Below are 27,174 nucleotides of genomic sequence, written 5' to 3'. Positions count from 1 at the left end.
TTCACAATTTATATAATGTATTTTTATACATAAACTCGAATAAAAATTTTAACAAAATAAAACATCTTCGCAATTATTCATCTTCGCAATTATTTCAGTATAATATGTAATGTCACTTATATAAAAATCATAAATAATTCGCACGCTTTATCGCGCTCTTTCACGAATTATAAATCCCTTCGTGCTGCACGCGATCTTTGAACGAGGTTTTGTACGCGTCGCATTACTATTAACTCTACTCTTCACTACTTTGACTTCTTTTTAACTAACTCTCCTACTCTTTTTTAACTGACTGTTCCTCGTACGCGCAGCAGGTTTTATACTCTGCCTCACTACGCTAGATTAATTTCATTGATCGTTTACGCTTTTAGGGGCTCGCTCGCTTCCGATTGGCTCGCCGCTAGTAACTATATGTTTTCCTTTTCTATCTATCGTCTTTATCTTTACTAAATTCATAAACCAATGTCAAATGAAACTTTAAATAAAATAAATTGATCGCATTACATAACATACATAATTATCAAATAAAATATAGAATTAACACAACTTTCTGCGTTATCACAATATTTAGCCTCTGTATATAAATATAAAATTTCTTGCATGCTTAACTATTTATCTTATATCTATTTTTACATATCACGTTCTTTTCGTTTTGGTCACTCACTGACAATGTTTTTCGTGTATTGTAGGTTATCGGCTGCTCGTGAGATTGATGGCTGGTTGAGAAGCTCTCTTAGGATGTGCTTAGAATAAGAGCATATTATTATATAACATTAATGTATGTAATATTTATCATTTTTTTTACCTTATTCACTTTATGTTCTTACTTATTATGTTTTCACTTATTAGTCTTTATTTAATTTTATTTTAATAAAATTTTAATAAAAATAAAATAATGTATTTTATATTTACATTCTGACATATAATACTTATTACGTACATGCCCGCGCATATGTCAAAAAGGATGTGCAAACCAATAGATTACTATTTGACAGTGCTACTAATCCATAGAAATTAAAATTATTTTGTTTAGAGGATTTTGTTGGTACCAACATTATCTCCTTCATTTTTCGAGAAATTGTCGTCTAATCGCTCTACTTTCTCATGCGAACTGGGCGGAACGGCCGATCGCAGTGGCTCGTCGCCAAGTGTGAGAGCCAGCGCTTCACAAGCGCGAGACCGGCATGTCTCTTTACGCGAGCCGACGAGTTGCTGACTATCAAGATTATCGGACATCAGTAACGGCTGAACCGATCAATTTCTGAATGGGAGGGTCTTGTTAGTGCACAGTGCGATAGCACACATCTATACACATCAACCGCTATTTAGGAATTTTCCAATGAGAAAATCATGTACTACCAATCAGAAAATTTTATATTTAATTGGCCAATTAGCGTTGTGTGCCATCGGATCCCTCTCTTTCTGAATAGGCGCAATCAATAACTTAGGTTCGAATTATATAATAAGTATTTTTAGTGTTTTCCTCTCCGTGTATGAGCGGAGATATTACGATCCAAAGTCCGATATCTAAAAATTTACTTTTAAGAAACGTCATTAATATTCAGAATTTTATCGGTTCAACCATTATGAGATCTAATAATCTTGATACTTAACAACTCGCGTAAAGAGACACGGCCGGTCTCACGCTCGTGAAGCGCTGACGCTTACACCTGGTGACGAGCCACGACCGTATCTTTCGATTGTCATCGTCGCCCTCCGTATGGACTACGGTTGCAATTTTCGTCACTACGCGGCGACGGCAATAAAGCCTTCGACGCGAAATACGAATAATTTCATGGTCATTTCGCAGTCTCTCTGCATATTTTCTTTCTTCCTGCAATCTCTTCGAATATTTCCGCATCTGTTCCGCAACTTTTCCACATAATTCCGCAATTATTCCGTAATGTTTCCGCATATCTCCGCAATCTTTCCGTATATCTTTGCAACCATTCCGCAACTTTTTCATAATTTCCGTATATCTCCACAACCATTCCGCAATTCTTTCATAATCTTACCGTATATCTTTGCAGCTATTCCGCAACTATTCTGCAAGAGTTGCAACTCTTCCACAGTCCTTCCGTATATTATAGCATCTTTTCCGCAACTCTCAAACCTTTCCGCAATCATTCCGCAATCATTCCGCAATTCTTCCGTAACCTTTCCGTATATCTTTGCAAATATTCCGCAATCATTCCGCAACTCTTCCACAATCTTTCTGCTTATTATTGCACCTCTTCCATAACTCCTCCGTAATCATTGCGCATATTTCCGCGACCACTCCGCATTCCGTAACTCTTTCGCAATCTTTCTGCACGTCTCCATAAGTAGTAGTATGTGGGCTGCTATAGGGCGTCAAAACAAACCCCCACCACTTTCCCACTGGCACCAGGGGCGTGGCCTCCAGCTGTCAAGATAGGGCCTCCACGTGGAAATGGAGCGTTCTGATTGGCTGAGGGGTGTGGCCGGAGATAATTAGGTAATTAATGGTGCGTTCTGATTGGATTCTCCCATAGTTGCCCGGCGTGTGATTGGACGCTCCCATAGCTGCCCACGTGCGTGATTGGATGCTCCCAAAGCTGCCCGGGATGTGATTGGTTGTCGAAATGCTAGACGAAAAGATAGGGGAGGGGATGAAAGTGTCTGAGTCCGTTCGGGTCCGACAAAATGGCGTGTGCAAAGATGGCGGACACCTGAGGAGAATTTGTTCCGGGATCTGATCGGGGGTGCGAAAAAATGGCGACAAGAAGAATGACGGGGTGTTGAAGGGAAATATACCTGACTAGCGAAGAATGGAATGCGATGGGAAAACAGGAACGGACAAGTTTGCTTTAGATGTTTTAATGACTTCAGGGTTATACGAAGCTCTTATCCTATGACAAACGCGATGTCTGCAAAATGTTTTAGATATTTTTAGCTTGAAGTAATGTAGCTAGGATTAATTTTAGGTTGGCAGGAAAATAAGAGGGCTAGAATTTAAGTTACAAAATCATTAAGTTTATTATTATTATTGTATATGTAATACATCATTGTACATATCATTTCATAATAGTGTTGTTTAATATTTACTTATTCTTAAAAGTACAAGTTTGTATATGGCAGCACGTTATATGAGATTTATCGCATTTATTTTTTCCATGAAGAAAGAGTTTACGAAATAATTATACAATTAATCTATCATTATCTTCGTAATCCTCGCTGAATGTTTCGAGAAATTGTTTAAGATTATAACCGCGGGACAAATAATAAAGAAATACACAGCAATATTGCCCACAAGTTTGAGAAAATGTGCCCTGTAGACGTGTGATGTTCCATCTATGGGTAGTAAAGTTTCGTTGAAGTCGCAGATTGAATCTGGAATCCAAGGGAGATAGTTCGTAGCTATCGAAATAAGTGCCTTCTCCATGCTTGTCTATGTAGAAGGCGACCCAGTGTTGTCCAGGGCGATCGTGATTATCGGTGTTCGCGACGATGGCCGTCGACTTCGTCCACACCATCGGGATTCTGTCGGCAGGATACACACTCGCATGTCCGATACTGAGATGACGCAGCGCCCGTAAGATTTCGAACGAATTCATCTCTCGCAGAAAGGGGAGATGATTCAGTTATTTCCCCCTTCTCTGGTGTCGCTATATTTTTATCATCTTGCTTGGATTTTACGGTAGAAGTCTCTTTTTTTTTCATGTGCGAGTTTCGATAGCTCTTCTTTCTCCGCTTGTTCTGTTTCCAAGCTCTTATTTCTCCACCTAAGGAGATTCGGAAAATTTCGTTTTATCGTAAAAACTCCGCTTTCTGTATCAGAGTCATTGAAGCTTTGATCGGTAAAAGAATCATCGTTGCTCGAATTACAGCTGCTGTTGCTGCCTTCTTGCGATTGCATCCAGTATCTCAGTTTGCACGCGTTGCGCAACGCGCAACGAAATTTGTTAGAATTTCGATGAAACCCGTGATGACCGCAGCGTAATTCATGCTCCTCGTCTTCCGCTAGGTTTTTGAATGCGGGAGAGATTCCTTCTAGATTATATACGTTTCTGCCGAGCGTCTTTTGCAAATAAAGTACTTTCTCACGGCCTCTGCTATATATGTAACGTACCCGCCGTGCAATTTCACGTAGTTCCACCGTGAAATGCTCGGAATCGGCTGTTCCGTCAATCCATTCGATACCGTGGAAGTTTTGCGAGAGCCAGTTGTTTTCTTTTCTCGATTTTTCGGGTAATTTGGTGAACGGATACGGTGGTAGCACAATCCAATGATCTACGAAAGCTTCGTTAACCCCGACGAGCGCAACTTCCTTCGGTATAAACTTTCCCTCGATGTCACGGAAACCTTCTATATCGACGATTATATCCATGATGTAGAATATGCTTTTTTTCCGAAGCGGCGTAGTTCATGTGTCGAGTAAAACTGAAGCTGTTTTCCGTTGTAGTTCGAGTAAATATAAGGAGTGACCACAGTGGAAGGGTGAGGTTTCCCACCATTGGCTTTATCCGCTAAAATCTACAATGACTTGACGCGAAGAGTCGATTTCCATCACGTTTTCGAACTCAGCGTAAAGGATACAATTAATCGTTGTTGTAATCGCCTTTTCGAATCGTACCTCTAATCGTAAACTTCCATGTCTGACAAAATTCTAATGTCCTGCGCAATTTGTCGATAGATCGGGAGTGAGATCGAAAGCGAAAAGCGTGAATCCATCGGCATAATCTTCTCTGCTTATAAAATTCCCCTCGTTTAGAAAATGGATGCCAGTTCGCAAGAAGAAGGTGTTATAAGCCTCGATGTAGAGCAGCTCGTCTTTTGAAAAATTTGGTTGCAGCGGTCTGCTCGGAATTTGCATGCCATCGGCATATAACGAGAAGAAATTTATGCCGTAATTTTTGAAATTAAATGGATTTAGCTTTCTATCGCCGTTAAACGCTTTGTTATCGACGAATCCGACTATTACGCGTTTTGGAAGCTGGCCGAGTATCGCGTGATCAATCGATTCTCCCACCACTCCTGCGTGAATCGTGAACGTTTTAACTTCGACTCGTGTCAGAGGATACTTGGCGGTTGTTTTACTCAACATTCTCGCATGATCGAGTAACACTCCGGGGCTTATTTTTGCTCTTCTTATGAGCAAACTAGCATCTAGAATACGTATTTTCGACGTTGAGTTGGCTTCCATGAGACAAAATGCATCTCTCGAGCGAACGAGTCTCATTCTAACCTCTACCCAATTAATTAAAAATTTATCCTGATTAAAGACGTCGCAATGAAGATGGCCTATTAGATCTAGCGAACGACCTCCTTGGACGTATCAGGCGCGTCTTACGAGAGCTTGATTTGGGGTTCCCGATTCTAATAGCGCGTCCATATGACTGGGCTCGTCCGTGTCCCAGAGAGAAGAAGTCAGATAGGAAGTTTTTGCCGGTGAAGAATAATTTAACAATGCTTCGATGTACGCGCGGTACGCGTAGGCGTTGTTCGGGGGTGATACGAGTTTTTGATTGAAGTATACATCGATCTGGTTGAACATCGAATGTACTAGATGATTTACAGGGCCTACTTTGTTTCCTCCTGCCGCTGTTCCAGGGCCGGGTAAACTTTCCACTCGTACGCGAAGACTTAGCATGGTATGCGTGAGATCTAGATAATCTTCTCCGTGTCCGGGTACGACGAATTCTATAGGTGCGTCGTCCGCGAGCGAAGTTACCGGTTTGTAATAAATCCATTGTGAACTTTCGATACTCGTTTGAGTAGGTGGTAAACTGAAAAGATTGAGCTCACTCTTTAAACACTCGCTTGAGTATGGAGAAAAGACATATTTCTCAAACTTACGATTCACACTCGCGTCAGTTAAGCGAATATATCGGATACAGTGCGCTTTTTCCCACTATTTCGTCGATGTTTCGTCCGCTTTTTAGTTTTTTTCGCCGCTGCTTTCCTTTTCGATGATTTTTTATTCGGTTTTTTCACACCGATTTTCGTCGATTTCTTTTTTTTACCGACTCGTCTACGTTTACGAACAGGGCTTCTCCCGGATTTACCGATGCGTGCGTCGTGCTCTCCAAAGGGAAACTGAGCCACGCGCATTTTTGCGGATGTTTTATATCCCGATCCCTTCATTAATTCGCTTATATTTTCTCTGGCTTTTCTCTTGAGATTTTTACCCGATTCCTTGAGTCACGTTTTGAGAGCTTCCTTGAACGGAGTATTGTTTTCAACATCCTCTATCACACCAATTCCGGCGCGTAAAGCTTCTTTCCCGAGTGCATGTATTCCCCTGCTTAGATAAGGAAGTGCCCTTCTAAATAATCCTCCGAGGAAACTCCCGATTCCGTGGCCACGTTGATAGGGTGAACCGACGAAAATTCGCGGAATTCCTCCTCCCCTACCTCCACCGTTCTGCCTTTCGTAATACTCGTCGTATTCCATAGGGTGATTAGTTTTTTCTCAAAGCTCCGAGACTTTCCAGCGCAAATGATAATTAACGGACGTCTAAAGTGTAATGTCGCTATCAGCGTTCCGGATTCGAATGGTATTTTTTCTCCACGATGATCTTTTATATCTATTTCAATTTTACGAAATTTCGTTTGACGCAATGGAGTATATTGCAGAGTGGGGAAATATTTTACCAGATTCGTCCCGTACGTGTAATTACAGCCGGGTGTATCGATTGAAACGATTCGAAGAAGCGGACTCCGCGTATCGCCGGTTATGTAAGGCTCGCAAATGTCGCAATAAACGTACATTGTATCAGGGATACCGTGCCATAGGCTACAGGCTTCTACAGTCCAGAAAGATACTGTGCGTCCAACACCGATGGTATAACCGAGTTTCAAAAACGGTGTTAATTCGCTGAAATCAGATAATTTGTGACGGTAAATTGTGCCGGTATCATTGGTGTTGATCTTCAATATTTGAAAAATATTAGCCGGCAGATTTATATAATGAACGAGAGTACAGTTGTCGTCACATTCGATGCTTATACGGATATTACCACCTGAACCTTTTTGTAGTTCGAAAGTAAAATGTGAATCGGCGAGTCTGCACTCTTTATTAATCGCGTAGATAAGTTCCTCTGTATTTTCATAAACCCCTGCTTGTAAGTGCAATTCTTTCACCGTAAACTTATTAGCATTTTTCTCATCATTTTCGTTCTTCAAATCGACAAATCTAACCTTATTATCTCCTTGACATACGTGGAAGAGACTGGAGGGAAATTGAATCTCGCTAAGCGCGACTTCCCATTCTCCGAATAAATGTACACTATGAGGTAATTGTGTGGTGAAAGAAGAGGTTGTATTTCCCGGAAAATACTTCTTACTGCTATCGCTCGGAAGAACCATGAAAAATTACTCCTCCTCCATCTTGGAGAAAAATTAAACTCGAAGCGGGGATCCAACTGTCGAATTTGTTGGGATATCCTTGTTAGCTAACTAGCACCTGTTTATTAGCACCGCATCCTTTGCTCTTTATCACGCGCTCGACGATAAACTCTTCTTCCGCTAAGTTTTTATTGACCCGTGCTAATTCTTGTTCATAAAAAATCCCATCGATGTGTTCACCCAATAAATCGCACAATTCGTACAGGCGAAGTTTTCGCCAATGGAGAACGCGACAAACTCGAAATATTTCCTCACTCCACCGCGCTTCGTATCCTTTCTCGAAAGTGGCTTTCGCTCTACTGACGCGTACGAGATCGTTAACATCGAATTTAGTCTTTTGTTCTACTACTTTCGACGCCCCCTTCTCTCTCTCGCCTCTACGTCGCTCCATATTTTCACGTGCGATGCGGGCATTTTGTCTCGTAACGGTCGCCGGTTGCATCCTGATGGACGAATGACGGGTGTGATTGTAAGCGCGCACGATATCTTGCAATACATCGATGTAACGCCACGTGTTTTTATGCGTAAAATAGCGCCACATTCGCTCCTTCAACGTTCTATTGAAGCATTCAACGATAGCGGCTTTGATGTCTGGATTGCGAGCTACGCGATAACGTATGCCTCTTTCTTTCAGAAAATCTTGCAGCGGGCGTGCGATAAATTTTTTACCCTTGTCGGTTTGTAAGTACACGGGCGCTCGTCCATCGCTTCTCGAGAGAATGTTTTGGAAGCCTCTTGTCACGCAATTACTCGTTTTATCTCGCAGCGATTCCACTCAGACGAATTTGCTAAGTACGTCGATAATCACGAGAAGATAAGAAAATCCGTTATAACTCTTGAGACTACGGAGTTCGATCAAATCGGCCTCCCACAGATCGTCGATATTCGTCACATTGTAACGTAATCGTGGAAATTTTCGCCTCGAGGGGCGGTGCAGTGTGTACGCGTCTTGTGATTCGAGCCAGCGAGCTACTTCTTTACGAGAGAAATTCGGTTTAGCGGCATGCGCCAAGTTATCCGTTGCCGAATACCCCGCATAGTGCGCTGGATCGTAATACAAATTTTCAAGCCTGGTCATTTCAATTCACTTCAATCGAGTAAGCGTCTCTTTCTTGCCTGTCGAGAATCTTTCACGAAGGTTATAAGGATATCGTCTTTACGAAAACGCGGCGAAAGAAACAACGCGCCCTTCGCTCGCTCTACTTCTTCGGTCTTGCGTTTTTTTCCCTTTCTCATGCGTCGTACCCTCCTCGTCCCCGTCGTCGTCGTGGTCGTCGTCGTCGTCGTCGTTGAAAGTTTTCTTGGTATTTTCGGGGTGGAACTCGCTCGTGGTGGTGATAATATCTTGACAAATGTGGTTGCTAACAATTCCTCATTTCCTACCAGTACAGTCGGGGTGTTCGTCGTACGCAGTAATCGTGCAAACTGACCTCTTCCTATTGCTTTCACGGTTTGTCTTTCGCGCATCGCATCGTTTATCAGTTCCGTGATATTCGAATTTTTTATAACGTTACCCTCGATAGTCACGATTCCTTCTTCGTTCCAAGTAATTCTCGCGGGTACTGCTTTATCAATCAAATGTTTCAAAAGTAAACGTGCCTTGGCACGAAAACTTTTCGGCACATTTTCTAATATTTTTTCGACGCTTTGCCGCTCGCGCCTACGCAAAGACTCAGCCCGTACTGTATTACTTACGTACTCTTCGAGATGAGGAGATTTGCTCGATGATTCGCGCGCCTGTTCGGCCACGTCTCCCTTCCGCGCATCTGAATTGTTCTCATCGGCGGCGTTACGCATCGAATCTTCCTTTTGCGTTTTATCAAAATGAAGATATCGCCAAAGTACTTCCTTATACAATTTCCATTTCTGGCTTCGCGCGGAGTGAGTGAATTAAGAATCCTGCTCATATCTGAATCGAGTCGTGATAAAGGCGTACCGGGTGTTTGTACGGAATTTAAATTTTCTCCCTGTATCATCTCCAAATTCTGTCGTGCGACGTTTTCCGTCGTGCCTATTACCGGATGTTGTTGTTGTTGTTGTTGTTGGAACCGTTGCTGCATTCTTTCGAGATTATCCGTGGAAATTAAGACCATCTTCTTTGCCCTTTCCATAACTCGATTTCTTCTTTTCTCTCGAACTACCCTCCGATAATTTTTGAAAATAGGAAGGATAGTATAGGTCCGATAAGATACGGTAAAAATCCGCCTCGCTGTAGTAATAGCTTTTTCTTACTTTTCCAATTACCACCACATTTTCTCGCTAAGTGACGCAAAGTTGTTTTATATCTGCTTAGACGATTTTTTTCACTGCGTTCGAGCGGAACGTTACCCTTGAGAGTATTGAAAACGTACTCGCAGATACAGCGAATGAATTTTTCGTCTGCCCAGCGTAAGAAAGAGGCGCGCTGATTTTTGTTCGAATAACACAGCGCTTCGAGAAGACAGATATTTTTCTTACCGATCGAGCATTCCGCGATTTTTCTCGCATTAATCGATGACGTTCTCTTCTTCATCGCGAGGAACTCGCGCGACTGTCGCGAGAGAATGCGTGGACGATACTTTTATACGAAACTTCCGGAAAAGGATCTGCGCGCTACATAAACGTAATTCGCTGTATCATCGGGAAATATGCTCGTGCGAAAACGATACTCGTCCGGCGTCGATTGTTTTAGATCAAGCAATAAATATCCGTGAGGTTGGGACGTGGCGTCGTGGTACGCTTCCTCGAGAAACTTTGGATCGTTCGGACAGACTTGACGAGCGAGATGACGAATTTGCGCGCGATCCCGGGGATTTTTGAAAACCAACCAAAGCAATTCGTGTTCAGAGATATGTCGCGTTGTCCGCGGCCCTGATGAAAGAGATTTTGTGTGATGAGAATTACGCTGAGATTTTTATGATGACTTCCCTTGGTAAACAGATCTACGATCGCTTCGCTCGAAAACGATTCCCTCATAAGATCGTCAATTATTATCAATTTCGGACGAGTCGGATCGCTAGAATAATCTTCCGGACGCGGTAATCCCTCGTGAAATTCGATCGCTGCAACGAAATCTCGAGTTTCGTATTGAAATTGTTGATAAGCATCCTGCCACTCCGCGTAATAAAGCAAAATTCTTTCGAAACGTACATCGACCATTTCGGATAAATGACGAAGAAATCTCTTCACAAAAATCGTTTTCCCACATCCTGTGGGTCCGCACACGATCGACGTCCACGGATGTTTCCACCGTACATCCATTTTACGAAATGGCAGATTCGCGTCTGTGCGCGATTTCATAAAGGCTGATGGTTGTAAGGGGGCTGTAAGCTTATCCCAGCGACCGGGGGGCCCACCGCGGCGAAGATACGCTCGCATCAATGTTTCCCCGCGAGGGCTAGCGAAAAACACCGCGGGACGAGCTGATTCACCCCCGCAGTGTGAGCAAGCTTATCCTCGAAGATGCTCGCGCCAGCGAAACAGCGTTATAAACCGGCCATATAGTTTGCGTTAAAAAAATTAAAGATAAAATCATTTTTCTTAAATATAAAATATTTTTATATGAAATGAAAAATCTTTTTTAAAATTTGTTCTATATATATGTATATATATATATATATATATATATATTCTTACCTTTTCTATAAAAGGTATCGTTTTTATAAAAAATATAGCGAGGGTAAGAAATTGAAGAAATCAAATTTTTTCTGTGCATGTAAATATGTTTATTCTTTTTTAAATGGCTGAAGGAAGGCGGAAAGGAGTTATGGGAAAAAACATGTTTTAAGAAATATAATTTTTATAGATTTATTTAAAATAAATCGAACATCAATTTTATAAAAATAAAACTTCTTAATTTTAAAATTACAATATTTATTTAAGATATAAATTAATATTAGCACATGTACACATTTACATTATTTTTACATCTCGTTCTCTCTGAAAAATATATTTTACAAAAATTTCTTACAATCTTTGACTAGGGGCGGAAAACTCGATTATTTAAGAAAGCTTAGGACGAGAAAATTTATTCCGGTGCATAACCGTACGGAACCGAATAACGGTTATTAATAAATCTACGTTTCAGCAATACCGGTGAGCATATCTTTGTTTCATCTCGCGTAACAACGTCGTGAAACGCTGTGCGTTGAATTGCACTGAAATGTAGATTTATCGATGGACCAGCTTCGTCTCGTCTTGTTCTTTCCTTTTCTATTAACATATTCTTAATACTACTAAAATTTATTAACCCGCTATTCGATGAATTTAAAGTAATACCCTTAATTTTACATGTTTCGTGTGTGCACCTCGACGGAGTACGAACAATGTACGCGTAGAATTTCGGACCACCGGAAACGAACGATTCGATGTAGCTACCGCGGCCGTAGCTCTCGAGCTCGTCTGTCATGTCGCCCAGGAAATTCCTCGTACGCGGTTCATACTCATTCGGATCGCCGGTATTGACATATATATATACACGAATCCGTGTCGTAATATAAAACCCGTTTATCCAATAATTCTAAGTAACTGTACAATTTTAATCGTGCTTGCGCCGTTGTGTACGCCGCGATCACAACGTTCGTAAGCGGAGAATGCACGACCGCCTCTTTTCGGAGTCGCCACGAAACATATATTACCTCGTCGTTTACGGGTAATATACCGGTTATCTCGTGCTCAGGACTCGTAAGCAAAGTCATAAATTGCTGATGAGATTTTATAATTTCGGTATTCGGCAAATTGGATCGTTGGCCGAATTTTCCCCAAAATGAATTTAAACAAAGCTTAGCGACCGAACGTAAACCGGGATTGCGCGCAATGTTTCGCCTGTGAGTGTGATACCCTCGGTTTCCTCATATTCCCGAAGGTAACGCTCCTTAGCATCATCGTCAGCGTCTTCCCTGCATTCGCTCGGCCAGCCGCTTCTTGTTTTAATTGCAAAAAGGTATTAATATATTCGGCAAACAGTCCGCCTTGACGAGTATCGCTATCGTATCGCGCGACTTTATATTCCCAAATTTCGCTCACATGCGTCACGAGATAACCCTTCTCGACGGCGTAATTCACAAGATACCCAGATACCCTCGAATTCTCGATCCATCGGGTTCTCGTGAGTACACTCAACTTGTGAGAACGTTTCGCAGCAACTCCGACATAACGCAAACAATAATTTACCTTGTACGCGATACGGTAGTACCGGATGAAAGAGATCACATGGTGGGAGTATTTTACATCGCACGAGACCTTTGACCGAGTTGAAATTATAATTTGGTGATACCCCGATTAACGAAGAATACTCTTGCCCTACGTAAATTTTAGGATGCCCGATCGGGAAAACACCGGTTTTCAATACGAAAGAATACAGAGAACATACGACGTAACATATTTTTTCCGTACCTGAAACTTCGTATCGCGTGACGATATTTCCCGTGCGTCCACCATAAAACACTTCGCGAGGATCGAGAGGAGTGTTCTTTATCAACGGATGATCCTTAAGAAAATTCTGCATTTCTCTATTATTCGAAATTTCTCAGCTGAAGGAGCACTCCCATTTCTTCATCACGTGGTAACCGCGTTTACGAAGGCGCCATGACATCGCGAGCGTCCGTTCGTAGCGCGCATCGATCGTATCCCCGCGACGAAAGCGCACTATCGCGATTTACTTTAAAGCACCCATGCCAGAAACAACCGTGAAATTGTAGCACCCAGCGTCGTGACCCATTTTCCGTTTCGTAATATCCATCAACGGGCGTGCCATCGACTTTATATTCGCGGCCTCGCCCCGCGTGGATAATGGGATGTCCGAGTTCGCGTTCCATCCACACCAACCACTGCAGAGCTTTGTGCGATTGCCTGTCAACGTTTCTGTAACCGCCCGACGGAATGACTCCTATTTCCTCCTCACGCAAAAAGTTTTTACGAAAAACTCTCATGCATGTGGAAGCGATAGTCGTACATTCCTCAAACGGACACACGTTTCCACGTTCTAAAAATATTTTTCTAAAACTCATGCACGCTCGTCGAAGGATATCTACGTCGTTTCGACAATATCTGATAATTTCGCGTTGAAAGTAAAAAATATAATCTTCACGAACGAAAATTTTCGCGTGGAACTTTTCGCGTTCTTCCGGCGACATATGATCGGGAGAATAATATCTAGCATCGGGAATTGATCCTATATACGATTGGTTATCGATAGTATTAAATAAGTGCGGGAAACAGCCTTTATTCGACGTATCGCTCAGACCAAAAGCCTTAGGTAAATCGGATAAACGCATCGGCATATAATTAATGCTATCGATAAACTTCGTATCCGACCGTCATTACGACGATTTTTGTTCCGTTCAAAATAACGCGCGGTTCATGGGTGCTCTTTGGATTTTCTACAAAATATTTTAAGATAAATTGCACGTCGAACGCTTTCGCATTATGCGCGATACAAATAATTTGTTTGAAACATTTTGTCGTTCGCGTTGCGAAATCGACAAATTGTTTCACGGGGTCGAGACGGAATACGAACTCGCGCATTCCGCACCATCGGCATCGCACCGTCATGTCGTCTTCGTTTGCACATGCTACGCAAATTTGTTGCGCTACGCAAAGAGTCGGTACATGAATTCTCACGTTTTCGGTATCTACGAGCGTCTCGTCTTGCCGCGTTTCAAAATCGTAAAATATAAACGCGACACGACCGTTTGTTTGTTCGTTCATCGCAACGTTATCATTTTCATTTTCACACGCCTTTTTTCTGCTCGCATTATCAGGGTACTTGTACCCTCGCCGGGATCGCTAGCTTTACGAGCAAGAGGACGCATGAAACATAGATGATTCGACGGTTGTAACGAACGACATGTTTTACAAAAGACCGTGTCGCATTTATGTACCGTGTTTGCACGTATAAATCGCCCGCAATCGCTACAAATTTTAACGGAATTACATATGCTCGCACGAGATTTCCCGTTATATGATTTTTCCGCTCAGTGACGCTCGAAACAAGAATTACCGAAAAACGTACGGTTACACGTTTCGCACCTAATTATTTCTCTATCGCGATTTACGCACGGAGGTGAGGCGCGACAACGAGGGCATTTTTTTGCGCAACGATGTCCCCTATCATTTCGAAAGCCCTCGTTGCACGTTTCGCAGTAACCGCCGCGCGAACCGCCTGCAGCTCTTAAATTTAATATAGGGTTATAATGACGCGAATCCTCGTAATACATTATATTTAATGTATACGAAGATTCGCGTCCGAGGGAGGCGAGTAATGCGCGACCGTCGTACCTCGGTTTTTCACCTCGGCCAAAACTACTAAAATTATAAATTATTATAGCGATATTTTCCACGGCGAGAAACCGTTGAAAACGCTCGATTTCATTATATCCGCAACCTTCCTCGGGGATCACGATACCCGCGCTCCTCGTTAACTCAATCGCCAATCACGCTGTAACGAAGAAGTCGCGTATCTTACGGATTCCCATCGTGCAATTCTCCCGTGCGCAGAGTACCACGCTCGCAGTAAATCCTCGCCGTTACGAGGGAGCGAGGAAGGCATAGATTGTCGGAATTTTTTATTTGTAAAATCGAGCGTTTCGCGACGCTTTCTCGCGTTAATTTATTTGATCCCCCGCGCCCCGAAGGTACCGCTACGTTAAAAACGCGTATGGTGAAATCCATCGCGATATCGAAACCCCCGGCGCTTTGCGCTACCGAACTCACGAGTTTCCATATGTTCTCGTGAATCAAGTCTCGCACCGGACGAAACGAAAGACCTGCAGGGCCATGCGATAAATTTGGCGAATCGAAGGATAACCCCACGTAATCGCCCGGTCCGCTCAAACGTATCGCATACGCGTGGATTTCGCGAAACGCGTTTTCTAAATAATTCACGATATCGCTAGCACCCTCCGCGAGAGGACGTATCGCGAATGTTGCCTCCCTACCTAGTACTTCAAATTTTTGAAATTTATGCGAGTTTTCCGCCCGTAATACAATATAAGTGAAATTTTCACTGACCGTGTCGCTGTCGTCAATCGCGGCATCCTCGTCGGTTAACCGGTGCTCCTGCTGTTGCTGCTGCTGATGCTGCTGGTGCTGCTGCTGTTGCTGATGTTGCTGCTGGTGATGCTGTTGAAGATCCGTCGAATGGTTCTGGAAGCCGGTGTAAATAACGATCTTCTTGTTCTTCTTCTTCTTCGCGTGAAACGCCTCCTCCTGTTTGTACTGAAAATGGGAAACAAAAAATATTAATGATAAATATTTTAATTATACTCGATTTTATGTTAGCGAATAGATTCCAGCATACCAAAGGTATCTCTTACCTTGAGCAGCTTTCCTCTTCGCTTTTACAAAGCTTTTATAGAGCGTATTAATCTAGCAAAAAAACATTTAATTATAAATTTATCGGAAAGAATAAATTATCTTAAAATTTAAAAATAATATTAAATTTACCTTTATAATTTTCCGGAGAATAGCCCGTCCGTGTTTCGCATTGATGGAAAACCTCGATCTCTTCTTCTAAAAGCCCATCGCACATTTGCTCAAAGGCTCTTCTCCTGTTTTCTTCGCCATCGTCTTTTTCCTCGTTATCGTTATCGTCTTCTTCTCCTTCTCTATCTTCTTGTCTTTCTTCTTCGTCAATTTCTTCTCCTTCTTCATCTACATCTTCTTCTTGTTCTTCTTCGTTTTCCTCCTCCTCATTTTCTTCTTCTCCATATTCTGATTCATCCAGGTCGTTTGCTTGTACTAAAAAAGAAAGAAGTCGTTATTATTATTATTATTATTATTACCTTTTTTCAAGAATTAGCTAATATGAGTTTTATAACTTTTATTATTTTAAATAATTACTCACGAGGTGTGTAAATTTCGGTGTCGGCTTCGCTCAGAGTCGGCTCCTTGTCGCTATTTTCCTCCACATCTGAAACAAAATTAAGCTTTTATTAATTGAATTCGATATTCTGTGAGATAATTTTGAAAGCAATATTTGCTATTTTCTTACCTGAAACCAGATCAACCGTTGGGATACCCTCCTCCTCCTCCTCCTCAAGTTGCACGTCTATCCGCATTCGCACTCGTCCTAAAAATTCGATATTTTAATTTAAAAATTTAAAAATTTAGAAATCTAGATTTTCAATTATATCAATTTTCTATTATTTACTCACGATCATTTACTCCTTCCACCTCGTCTTCGGCGGTGCGTCTCAACTCTCGTAGTTGATACGGATGTACAACCGCGATGTTATCTCTCGCTTAAAAAAAAATATTTAAATTTAGAATTTTTTATATCTACATATTCTAATTTCAATTACTTTAAAAAATAAATATTTACCTCCTCCGGTGCACCTTGTAAAATAACCGATATGTCCGCCGGCATCATCCTCCCTCACGCCAACCATTGCACCGGTTATGTATTCTTTTACAATATTTAAAAGTCTTTTGTCCGCGAAATACCCTAATCTGAACATAATGCTCAATAGGGTTTTCGAGCACTCCGGTACGAATTTTGCAAACGTGATGTAATTTGCTTCTTCTTCATTTGTTAATAGTGAGATATAAGCACTCGCGTTTAACGTCGGGTTGATATTCGCGCACACGATAAAAAATCTTTTTAATTTTTCACTGAGTGCCATTTTTCACTCCTTCACTATTTTTTAGAATTAAGACAGCGAACGAATCGACGCAGTAATGTAAAAACCGGTCAAGTCACCCCGAGAAAGTATAATCTCGGAAATAGACTTTTCTATAATTCCGCACAGTATTTATACTTTAAAAATCTTACTCGCGCACTCCGAAAAGAGGGCGGCCCGCAGAAAATGCAGCGCCATTGGACAGGTCAAAATTCTCCTTAATACAGGTTACACCTTTTCTATTCTCTCACCTTTTCTACTATTCTCTCACCTTTTCTTTTCTATTTCTCTAGCTAAAACTTAGCTAAAAGAAAATCCGAGCTCCCCACTCAAGAAACATCTCTAACTCTCTTATTTTGTAGTTTCTAGGTTTATTATTAAAAAATATTTTGCGAAGAAGTTTTAAAAATCTAGAAAATCTAAAGTTTAAAAGATTTTATAATTTTACAATTTAAAATTTTTAAATTTTAAAACCTTTTAAAATTTTTTAAATTTTTTAAATTTTATAATTTTTCATTTGCTCATCTGCGCGCGCAGTTCTTTTTTCTTAGTAGATAAGTCGATGAGCTCGACGAATTCGTTAGCCCTCGGTTCATTCGAGTGCCATCCTTCGAGGTTTCAACTTCGTAAATCCGAAGTAGTCTCTCATTTCGACGCTTGTGATTATTAGTTACATTTGAGAAGAAAACAGGAACAATGGCGAGCCGAAAAGCTGTTCCCGAGAAGCGTAATACTCCGGAACCGAGCATTGCCCGCGATTCCGAGAAGCGCAAATACATCTGCGATATTCCGAAGGAAAATTGTAACGAGGAACGAAACGACAAGTTCCATATGATGCTCTCGACAACATATGGACTCAACATCTCTCACACGAAAAGGATACACGTCGGATTGCAAACGACAAACGAAGGAATTTTTGTGCCAATGGTTAAATTAACCGGTAATTATGCAGAAGGAATTTATTTCGACGCTGATTCCTGGCAACAATTCCTAAACAACATGAGGCTTATCGACGAGTATTTAAACGCTAACAATAAATCGAGACCGGATCCTATCATTGTCAAAAATGTTGCGATCAACTTTACCTCCTCTTATGGGTCACAATCCATATTACTGGCGTATAAAGAAAATGAAGAGGCCACTATGGAAAATATCGAAATTCAACATCGAGGAACGACTACGGATTCGCAGCCACCGACGAAGAGGCGTAAAACCTATGCTGTCGCAATTGTGATGCAGAAGAGTACTTTTCATGAAAAATATTGTGAAATGTGTCGACGCGCACTTAAAACATTTACAAAACGTGACCGATAATGTTAACAAATGCGCGCAATATCTTATAAAAGAAATAGAATTAAACCTTCCAAAAAGTTACATAGATAGCGATATTGTAAAACTCAGTTTGAAAGGAAATTATCACGAAATCGCGCGCAATGTACGCACGCAAATAAACGATTTAACATTTCTGGATATGTATTTCGATATAATATTTGTGGAATTAACTTCTCTGAGATTTAATGAAATTCTTCGTATTATTTTCTCAAATCGTAATTTGTAACTTTTATTTATGAATTGATATAATATGTACAACAATATAACAATAAATGATTTTGTAACTTAAATTCCTGTCTTTGCCCCTCTTATTTTCTTTTCACCCCAACCTAAAAATTAACGCGCTACGTTGCTTCGAGAGAGTTAGAAATATCTAAAAAATTTTTCAGACAATTTTTCAGACACGTTTGTTATAGAATAAGAGCTCCGAGTTCATTAGAAAAACATTTAGTGCGAACCTGTTCGTTCCTGTTTTCCTATCGCATTCCGTTTTCGTCAGGTCAAGTATATTCCCTTCAGACTTCCCTCATCTTTCTTGTCGCAGATATCGCTTTATCGAATCCTGAGCGGTCTCGAAACAAATTTTTAAGTTTCGCTAGCTATTAGGCGTCGAGAAAGGCCTTTTGTCTTAAGAAAAACTCGATTTACATCTCCATATATACAAAGTAAATTCCTACTTTCGGAGCGTTCTGCGTATCGTACCGCTAAAATCTTTTTCCATTAGCACCGGGATCGAACATATTCCCTTCGTCGTCCTTTTTATTGCTGACGTCGTTTTGTCGGACCCACGATCGGTCTCGGAATAAATTTTAATAGTTTTTCGTTAGCTATTAAAGTGTTTGGAAAAATCTTTCGTCTTAAGAAAAATGTGTGATTTGTATCTCATACAGAGAATCAATTTCCTTCGATCTAAGCTGTGTATCATACCATAAATTCGCATTCCGTTCTCGTCAGGACAGACATATTCCCTTCAGACGTTCGACGTCCTTTTTATCGCTGGCGCCATTTTGTCGAATCCCACGAGCGGACCCGGAATAAATTTTAATAGCTTTTCGTTAGCTATTGGGTTTGGAAAAAATCTTTCGTCTTAAGAAAAATGTGTGATTTGTATCTCATATATACAGAGAATCAGTTTCCTTCGATCTAAGTTGTGTATCATACCATAAATTCGCATTCCGTTCTCGTCAGGACAGGCATATTCCCTTCAGACGTTCGTCGTCCTTTTTATCGCTGGCGCCATTTTGTCGGATCCCACGAGCGGACCCGGAATAAATTTTAATAGCTTTTCGTTAGCTATCGGGTTTGGAAAAAATCTTTCGTCTTAAGAAAAATGTGTGATTTGTATCTCATATATACAGAGGATCAGTTTCCTTCGATCTAAGCTGTGTATCATACTATAAAATTCGCATTCCGTTCTCGTCAGAACAAGCATATTTCCTTCAGACGTTCCTCGTCCTTCTTATCGCTGGCATCATTTTGTCGGATCCCACGAGCGGGCCCGAAACAAATTTTAATAGTTTCGTTAGCTATTGGGTCTGGAAAAACTTTCCGGCTCGAAAAAAAACGTGATTTGTATCTCACATATACAGAGAATCAGTTTTCTTCGATCTAAGCTGTGTATCATATTATAAAAGTCGCATTCCGTTCTCGCCAGGACAAGCATATTCCCTTCAGGCATTCCTCGTCCTTCTTATCGCTGGCATCATTTTGCCGGAGTCCACGAACGACCTCGGAGCAATGCAATACAAAGAATCAATTTCCTTCCTTCAATCCAAGTTATAAAGTTATTCATACCGTATCATACCATAAAGTTCACATTCCATTCTCGTCAATATATTCCTTCAGACGACTGTCATCTCCGTAGTCGCCATTTTATCAGACTCCAATCAGCCCGGAACAAATTTTTAATGGTTTCACTAGCTATTAGACCTCGAGAATCCTCTTGAGAAAAATTCGATTTATTCCCCTTATATACAAAGAATCAATTTTCTTTCTTCGCCCCGTCCTGTCTACCATAAAACCGCATTCCATTCTTCGCTAGTCAGGTATATCCCCCTTCAACACCCCGGCATCCTTCTTGTCGCCATTTTATCGCACCCCCGATCAGATCACGGAACAAATTCTCCTCAGGTGTCCGCCATCTTTGCACACGCCATTTTGTCGGACCCAAACGGACCCAGACACTTTCATCCCCTCCCCTATCTTTTCGTCTAGCATTTCGACAACCAATCACACCCCGGGCAGTTTTGGGAGCATCCAATCACGCACGTGGGCAGCTATGGGAGCGTCCAATCACACGCCGGGCAACTATGGGAGAATCCAATCAGAACGCACCATTAATTACCTAATTATCTCTGGCCATGCCCCTCAGCCAATCAGAACGCTCCATTTCCACGTGGAGGCCCTATCTTGACAGCTGGAGGCCACGCCCCTGGCGCCAGTGGGAAAGTGCTGGGGATTTGTTTTGACGCCCCATAGCAGCCCACATACTACTTCCGCCCACATACTAACTATTTCACAAGTCTCTCATAATCTTTTCGTAACTCTTCCGCAACCTTTCCGCAACCATTTCGGAACCATTCCGTAACTCTTCCACAATCTTTCTGCATATCTTTGCACTTCTTTTGCAACATTTCCATAATCATTCCATAATTTTTTCACAATCTTTCCGCACATCTTTGCATCTCTTTCGCAATCTTCCGCAACCACTCCGCAACTCTTCCGCAATCATTCCGCAAATATTCCATAATTTTTCCGTATATTTTTGCATCTTTTCCACAACACTTCTGCAACATTTCCGCAACTATTTCGCAATTATTCCGCAACTCTTCCTGCATATTCCTCGCAATCTTTCTGCATATCTTTGTATCTCTTCCGTAACTCTTTCATAATCTTTCCGAACTCTTTTACAATTTTTCAGCATATCTTTGCACCTCTCCCGCAACTCTTCCGCAATCATTCCGCAACTCTTCTACAATCTTTTCACATATTTTTGCATCTCTTCCGCAACTCTTCCTTTAAAATTTTTGTCACCATTTAAAAAAATTTTTATTTTTAATCGTACAGACTTCAAATTTAGCATTTATATATGTTTATTTAAGACTAAGATTTTGGCATAAGTATGATCTTGAAAATCCAAAAAATATTTTCAAGATCATTCTTCATTTTCTCATTTTCATGATTTATAGACCTGGAAGATCGTAAATAATGCAACTTTGTACTTTAATTTTTAAATTTTTTTGCCGCCATTTTAAAAATTTTTATTTTTAATCGTACGGATTTCAAATTTATATATGTTTATTTATATATATTTATATATGTTTATTTAAAACTAAAATTTTGGCATAGGTGTGACTTTGAAATTCCAAAAATATTTTTAAGATCATTTTTCATTTTTTTATTTTCATGATCTATAGCTCTAGAAGATTGTAAATAACGCAACTTTATACTTTATTACTTTAATTTACAAATTTTTCTGCCGCCATTTTGAAAATGTTTATTTTTAATTATACTGGCTTCATATTCGATATTTATGTTTGTTTAGAACGAACTTTTTGGCACAAGTGAGACTTTGAAATTCCAAAAATATTTTCAAATCTTATTTTAACAGTCTATAAATGTAAAGAATTATAAATAACGCAATTTTGTATATAATTTTAAACTTTTGTCCATTATTTAAAAAATTTTTATTTTTATTCATAATCTATGAATCTACAAAAGTGATGTTAAAGTATACCTTTTAAAAAAGATAAAAAATAACGCCAAATTCATGCGCGCCTTTTCTTATTTATGTAAAAGAAAGAATTTTATATAAAAATTTCTATCTACAAAAATCTTTTTAATAATAAATTTTATATTGGTACAAAATATGTAATATCAAGAATTAGCAACTTCTAATAAAAAGGACTTTACAATGAAATACATTTTATTTTGTAGTTCATTTTTATTTGAAAACTCATTTCATTATTTTTATAAGAAACATGATATAAAAAATGGTCCAAACTTTTAATTCTATAAAGTAGAAAAGAAATTTTGCAAAAATTGAAAAAAGATGTTATCAATCCAAAATTAATGTCAATTTGTAGTTGTCAAAAAATTTTTATTGAATTATTGTATTTGTGTTTATATAAAAATAAAATGTAAAAGAAAAAAAACGACGTACAAAAACAATATACAATATACAAAAATTTGGCGCGTCCGGATCATTAAAACATGTACATACACACTTACTGTATTATATTGCGCTCTTACTGTTTATCTTTTTACATTAATAATGTAAATATTACTTTTAAAAATATTTATATATAATCATATCAATATATTTGTATAATAATCTCGATTGACGTTAAGAGAACTCTCGTGGTAGCGCTTTTATCACTTGTTATGGCATCATGCCTGAGCGCGCGAAATGTTGGCTCTATGATTAGTCAATTTTAATCGCTATTAATTTAAAAACTATTATAGCCTCGGCATTTTCGTATTAAAATTTTCGTCTTATTTTTAAGGAATATGTCATAAAAATTTCGGTCGCGAGTTGTGGGACATCCTTATATATATATATTGCTAGCACATTGGCAACAAATTTGATCAGATATTGACTGCAAATTCACAACCATCTGTGTCCGCATTAGGCTCGAGATTTGTCGACAAAGCCTGCTGACATGCTATGCCAGCAGATTGACGGCAAAAACAAAGCAGAATCTGTTGACCCATTATGCGAAAAAATTGGCGGCAAAAATCGAGCAAAGTTTGCTCTATCTTTATTAATTTCCTCGTTGGATGATTACGTCTTGTATCAAACATATACATAAAAATATGTAAATAATAAATGCATGTTTAGATTTTGATTATGATTTCGCTTATATAAAAAGTTTGATAATTTTGCATGCAAGAAACGGACGCCATCTAGCGGTAATTTTCCAATTATTGTGTTTAAATTCTTTATTATATATATATATATATATATATATATATATATATATATATAAAATAAAGAATCACTGATCTGTTTTGCTATTGAACGTACTTAGTCAACACGCTTGTCTAAAAGACATCTTTCAGACGTCTTAGTGTCAGTCCACAATAGGTGATTTAAGCTTTAAGAAATAAGAAATTGACCAATTATAATCTAATATGAAAAGAATAATCGACTATGATTGGTCAATTTCTTGCGGCTTAAAGATTAAATACTTATCGTGGACCGACACTAAAACAGACGTCTTTAATACAATACCAAAGAGACATTTTTAAGACAACTTTTAGACATTCTTTTTAAGACATTTCCAGTTAAGATTATAATAATATAATATGACAGGTAATATGACATATAAAGATGAGTATAATTATTACTTTTATTGACTTGCAATCGTAAAACTAATGAGTACGTAATTTTCGATATTACTAGTAACATCAATATCAATCGCTAGTTATTTTATTTGGCTTCTTTCTGGTGGACAACTGCGTGCTCCGATATCACGTACGACTTTAATCCACTTTTTTGTTTTTTTAAATAATATTATATAGAACGTTAAATATAATCATCAGAAATATCTTTGTATATATTTTTTATATTTTTTGCATATATAATATTTCATATTTTTGTTACGTCCGGGGGACTTCACGAATTCTTCTCTTTTGGAAAAAGATAACGGCTGCTAATCAGAAAATGAAGCGCTTCGAACGATCTAAAGAAACCCTAAATAAATACACAAAAATTTCTCTCGAGATACGTCTCACTATCAAAAAAAATAATTTTTGCGATAGACAGCTTTGTCGGCACCGACAACATACCAATAAAAATAAAAAATATTAACAAGAGCAAATTCCTAACGGATAAGAAACGCGTCGGATCGTTCGAGGATGACACTCCCCAAATTCATGGGGAAACTAAGGGAAACGCCAATCAAGAAGAAATGATTAGCGGCCGTTGGCGGCCACACCAATGAATAATTGAGGATGTGGAATGGCGGGAAAATTTTCACTAACTAATTCCATCATTCGCTAGGAAATCTGGAAATATAAAAACAACCACAATTCATATAACACCGCTCCCCTCCTTCCTCTATACTCACACTTTTTGTAAACTATGTAACATTCGACAAACCAACGCGGAAATCCATCATGCCCTCGGATATTCCCACCCCTTCGGAACCCTTTAAAACCCTTTAAAAACCGCGACTTGGAGCGGATTGCTCTCTTCTCTCTTCACATCGCCCCATGTTTTGACGGACGGGACCATCCGAGGTTGTCGCCAATTTTTTCAGTTAGAATCTGTGCGCGATACCTTTATTCACGTGTGATACGATCCACGATCCAGCGTAGGCACCACACTTCTCCATCATCAGCGCCCGCCACGACAAAAGTAAGTCCATTTTTATTACCCCTTTCCCGCGATAGATTGGCTGTTTGGTTCGCGATCTTGACATAATTGCTTTCTTAAAATTCTTCAACATTCCGAATGGGCAAGCCACCGATTAACTCGATGAAGCTGCCTTCCCTGATTTCTTCACATACTGACTTGGCAAGCCGCCGATTGACTCGGTGAAGCTGCCTCCCTCGATTCCCCAACATTCCCACCTGGCAAGCCACCGATTGATTCGGTGAAGCTGTTTTATCACGATTCCTCAATTCTTCTATCATTCTCACCTCACTCACTCACACACACACTCTCTCTCTCTCTCTCTCTCTCTCTCTCTCTCTCTCTCTCTCTCTCTCTCTCTCTCTCTTTCACCTAACTTTTGTATTTATATAGTGAACCAAACGAACGTCATCCCGAACAAGAGAACGAAACGGGCATTGCGACATCGTCGGGAGAAGCTCAACAAACGAATTCGTCGCGAAATCGGACACGCCGAGGAACTCGCGGAGTGCTTAATCGAAGTAGAGCCGAGACTCTCTAACATCTCTCTACACCAATACCACCCCTCTTCGCTCCGCGGCAGACTTTGAGAAATAGTGCAGTCCAGAGTACTTCAACGTGGAAAAATTTTAGGACCTCATCCGTCAATTTTCCCGCTCTTCCACCCATCCATCTCCTGGAACCTTTTACATTAAAAGAAAGTTTAAACCCGACAGCCAGTTTTGAGATCAAATCTCAAAACACCAAGTTCACGATATTATCCCTATGTACATTTCTCGTAACCCTCTTCCCTACCTTGTTCCAGTGAAGGTTTTCCGTAGCGCTCACCCTAATCCCCCGCTACACCTGCAATCCGATCCCATCGATATGCTCGCGATTACCAATTTTTTGTCCCAATTAGAACAATTGGGAATATAGATCAGATTTTTTTTTATTTATTATTATTTGAAGTTCTATGTATAAAATTTTTGTAACCAGTACTTCCATATTCAAATGTACACAATAATATTTGTGCCACTTCGTAGAATCTTAGAATTAACATATTGTATTTCCTTTTTTTTTTATTATTAAATCATAGTTAACTCGAATTTCCGTCTCGATTTATTTACCAAAAAAAACTTGACTCCGAACCGTTCACGACTCCCTGAAGATCGCACGAGGTCCATCCCTGGTAAAAGAGATTCGGTTCTCTGACCTAAAAAACGGACCACCAATAGCGCTGGCGCAGATAAGGGTTATAACGTCACCGACGCTGACCCGATTCCTGTCCCCTTACCTTAACGCACGTTCGACTCGCGGATCGACCTCACGATATCGATCTGTGAGAGCAACAAAGATTCCGTGCGTCCACCCAAGTTCTCCTCCTCCTGACGGAAGGTATTACCTTTCCTCTAGAACCTCGGACGTAACATTTTACAAGAAAACAGTATTTACCCAGTCAGATCAGAATCTAGAATCAACGCATAAGATAACTTTAAGATATCTTTCAGAGTTCTTTATGAGATATCTTAAAGATTTCAGACATTCTGCTCATTGAGTTTAAATTTTGAAGTTATAAAAAAAGTGCCTGAAAAGCGTTTTATTTGGATAGCCAAAAGACATCTGATCTAAAAAGTGTCTTATAAGACATTCAAAAGTTGTCTAATAAGACAATTTAAAATTGGATCGTTACCTTTTTGGACGTTCTATTAGCCATTAGGACGTCTTTTAGTCGTCTTTAAGACGTCTTAATGTTCACTTTATAAATTTATATTTAAGGTTAATACGGGAGCCCGTTTGACCACGTTGCGATTGACCACAGCCACTCACAGCGGCCGGTGTCTAGAGGTTTTCCTCTGTTTAAATGCAATGAATGACTGATGGTCAATTGCAACGTGGTTAAATGGTTAATATTAAAATCTCTAGCATATTATCCAGGCTCCACCCGGTTAATATGCTACAGATTTTAATATTAATGTTATAATTTCCTATTATTTAATATCAGGATTAGGAAGTAACTCGTCACTTATAACAAAGTTACAGTTAGAGTTACGGTTTTTCAATAACTATAACTTCGTTTCTTTTTTGCATCTATAACTGTAACTTAACTTAATTACATTATTTTAAGTAACTAATAACTAATTTAGTAGTTACTTTCATTGTTACTTTATATATTTCAAATTTATTTGTCATTTAGCGCTATTCTGTTATTTTATCCTTGTTTTACATTTAATGATAAAATGACACAATGACTACGTTTAGCAGAAAAAGCAGTTTTGCAACTGTTGTAAAAATCTTTGATATGATGGATTTTTGTTAGTTTCTCTCTTAGTTTCTTATTGATCTAAATGTATAAACTAGTCACATTTAAGAATCTTACACAGTTGCAAAGCTGTTGAGTTGAACACAGCTAATAGCACAGCTTGTTTCTCACACTTTCAGTCTATGTTCGAAAAACATTTGAGTATCCTATGTATCATTTTATCCTTGTTTTACACTGAAACAAGAATAAAATAATGCGTAAGAGCACTCAGATGAC

The 27,174-nt window shown here is 39.6% G+C and overlaps 1 protein-coding gene, 1 long non-coding RNA gene and 1 pseudogene across 2 annotated transcripts in view; 2 read left to right on the top strand and 1 right to left on the bottom strand.

Annotated features, from left to right (window-relative positions):
* Positions 1 to 27,174, top strand: part of LOC148935747 (uncharacterized) — a 292,726-nt gene that overhangs the window by 246,431 nt on the left and 19,121 nt on the right. The gene's annotated exons all lie outside the window — the stretch shown is intronic.
* LOC148935750 (uncharacterized) lies at positions 12,724 to 14,054 on the bottom strand (annotated as a pseudogene).
* On the top strand, positions 17,591 to 18,301 carry LOC148935749 (uncharacterized). The gene has a single exon (XM_089080812.1). It carries the CDS (start codon positions 17,663 to 17,665, stop codon positions 18,278 to 18,280), a length of 618 nt encoding a protein of 205 aa, XP_088936938.1. The 5' UTR covers positions 17,591 to 17,662; the 3' UTR covers positions 18,281 to 18,301.

Source organism: Pogonomyrmex barbatus, unplaced genomic scaffold, assembly GCF_055798465.1.
Source record: "Pogonomyrmex barbatus isolate J1 unplaced genomic scaffold, ASM5579846v1 scaffold4, whole genome shotgun sequence".
In the NCBI taxonomy this organism is placed as follows: domain Eukaryota; kingdom Metazoa; phylum Arthropoda; class Insecta; order Hymenoptera; family Formicidae; genus Pogonomyrmex; species Pogonomyrmex barbatus.
This window is presented reverse-complemented; position numbering and strand designations above follow the sequence as displayed.

What these genes read in the sequence shown, in the direction of transcription:
- LOC148935749 (XM_089080812.1), top strand. Translation starts at nt 17,663, where the DNA reads ATGGCGAGCCGAAAAGCTGTTCCCGAGAAGCGTAATACTCCGGAACCG.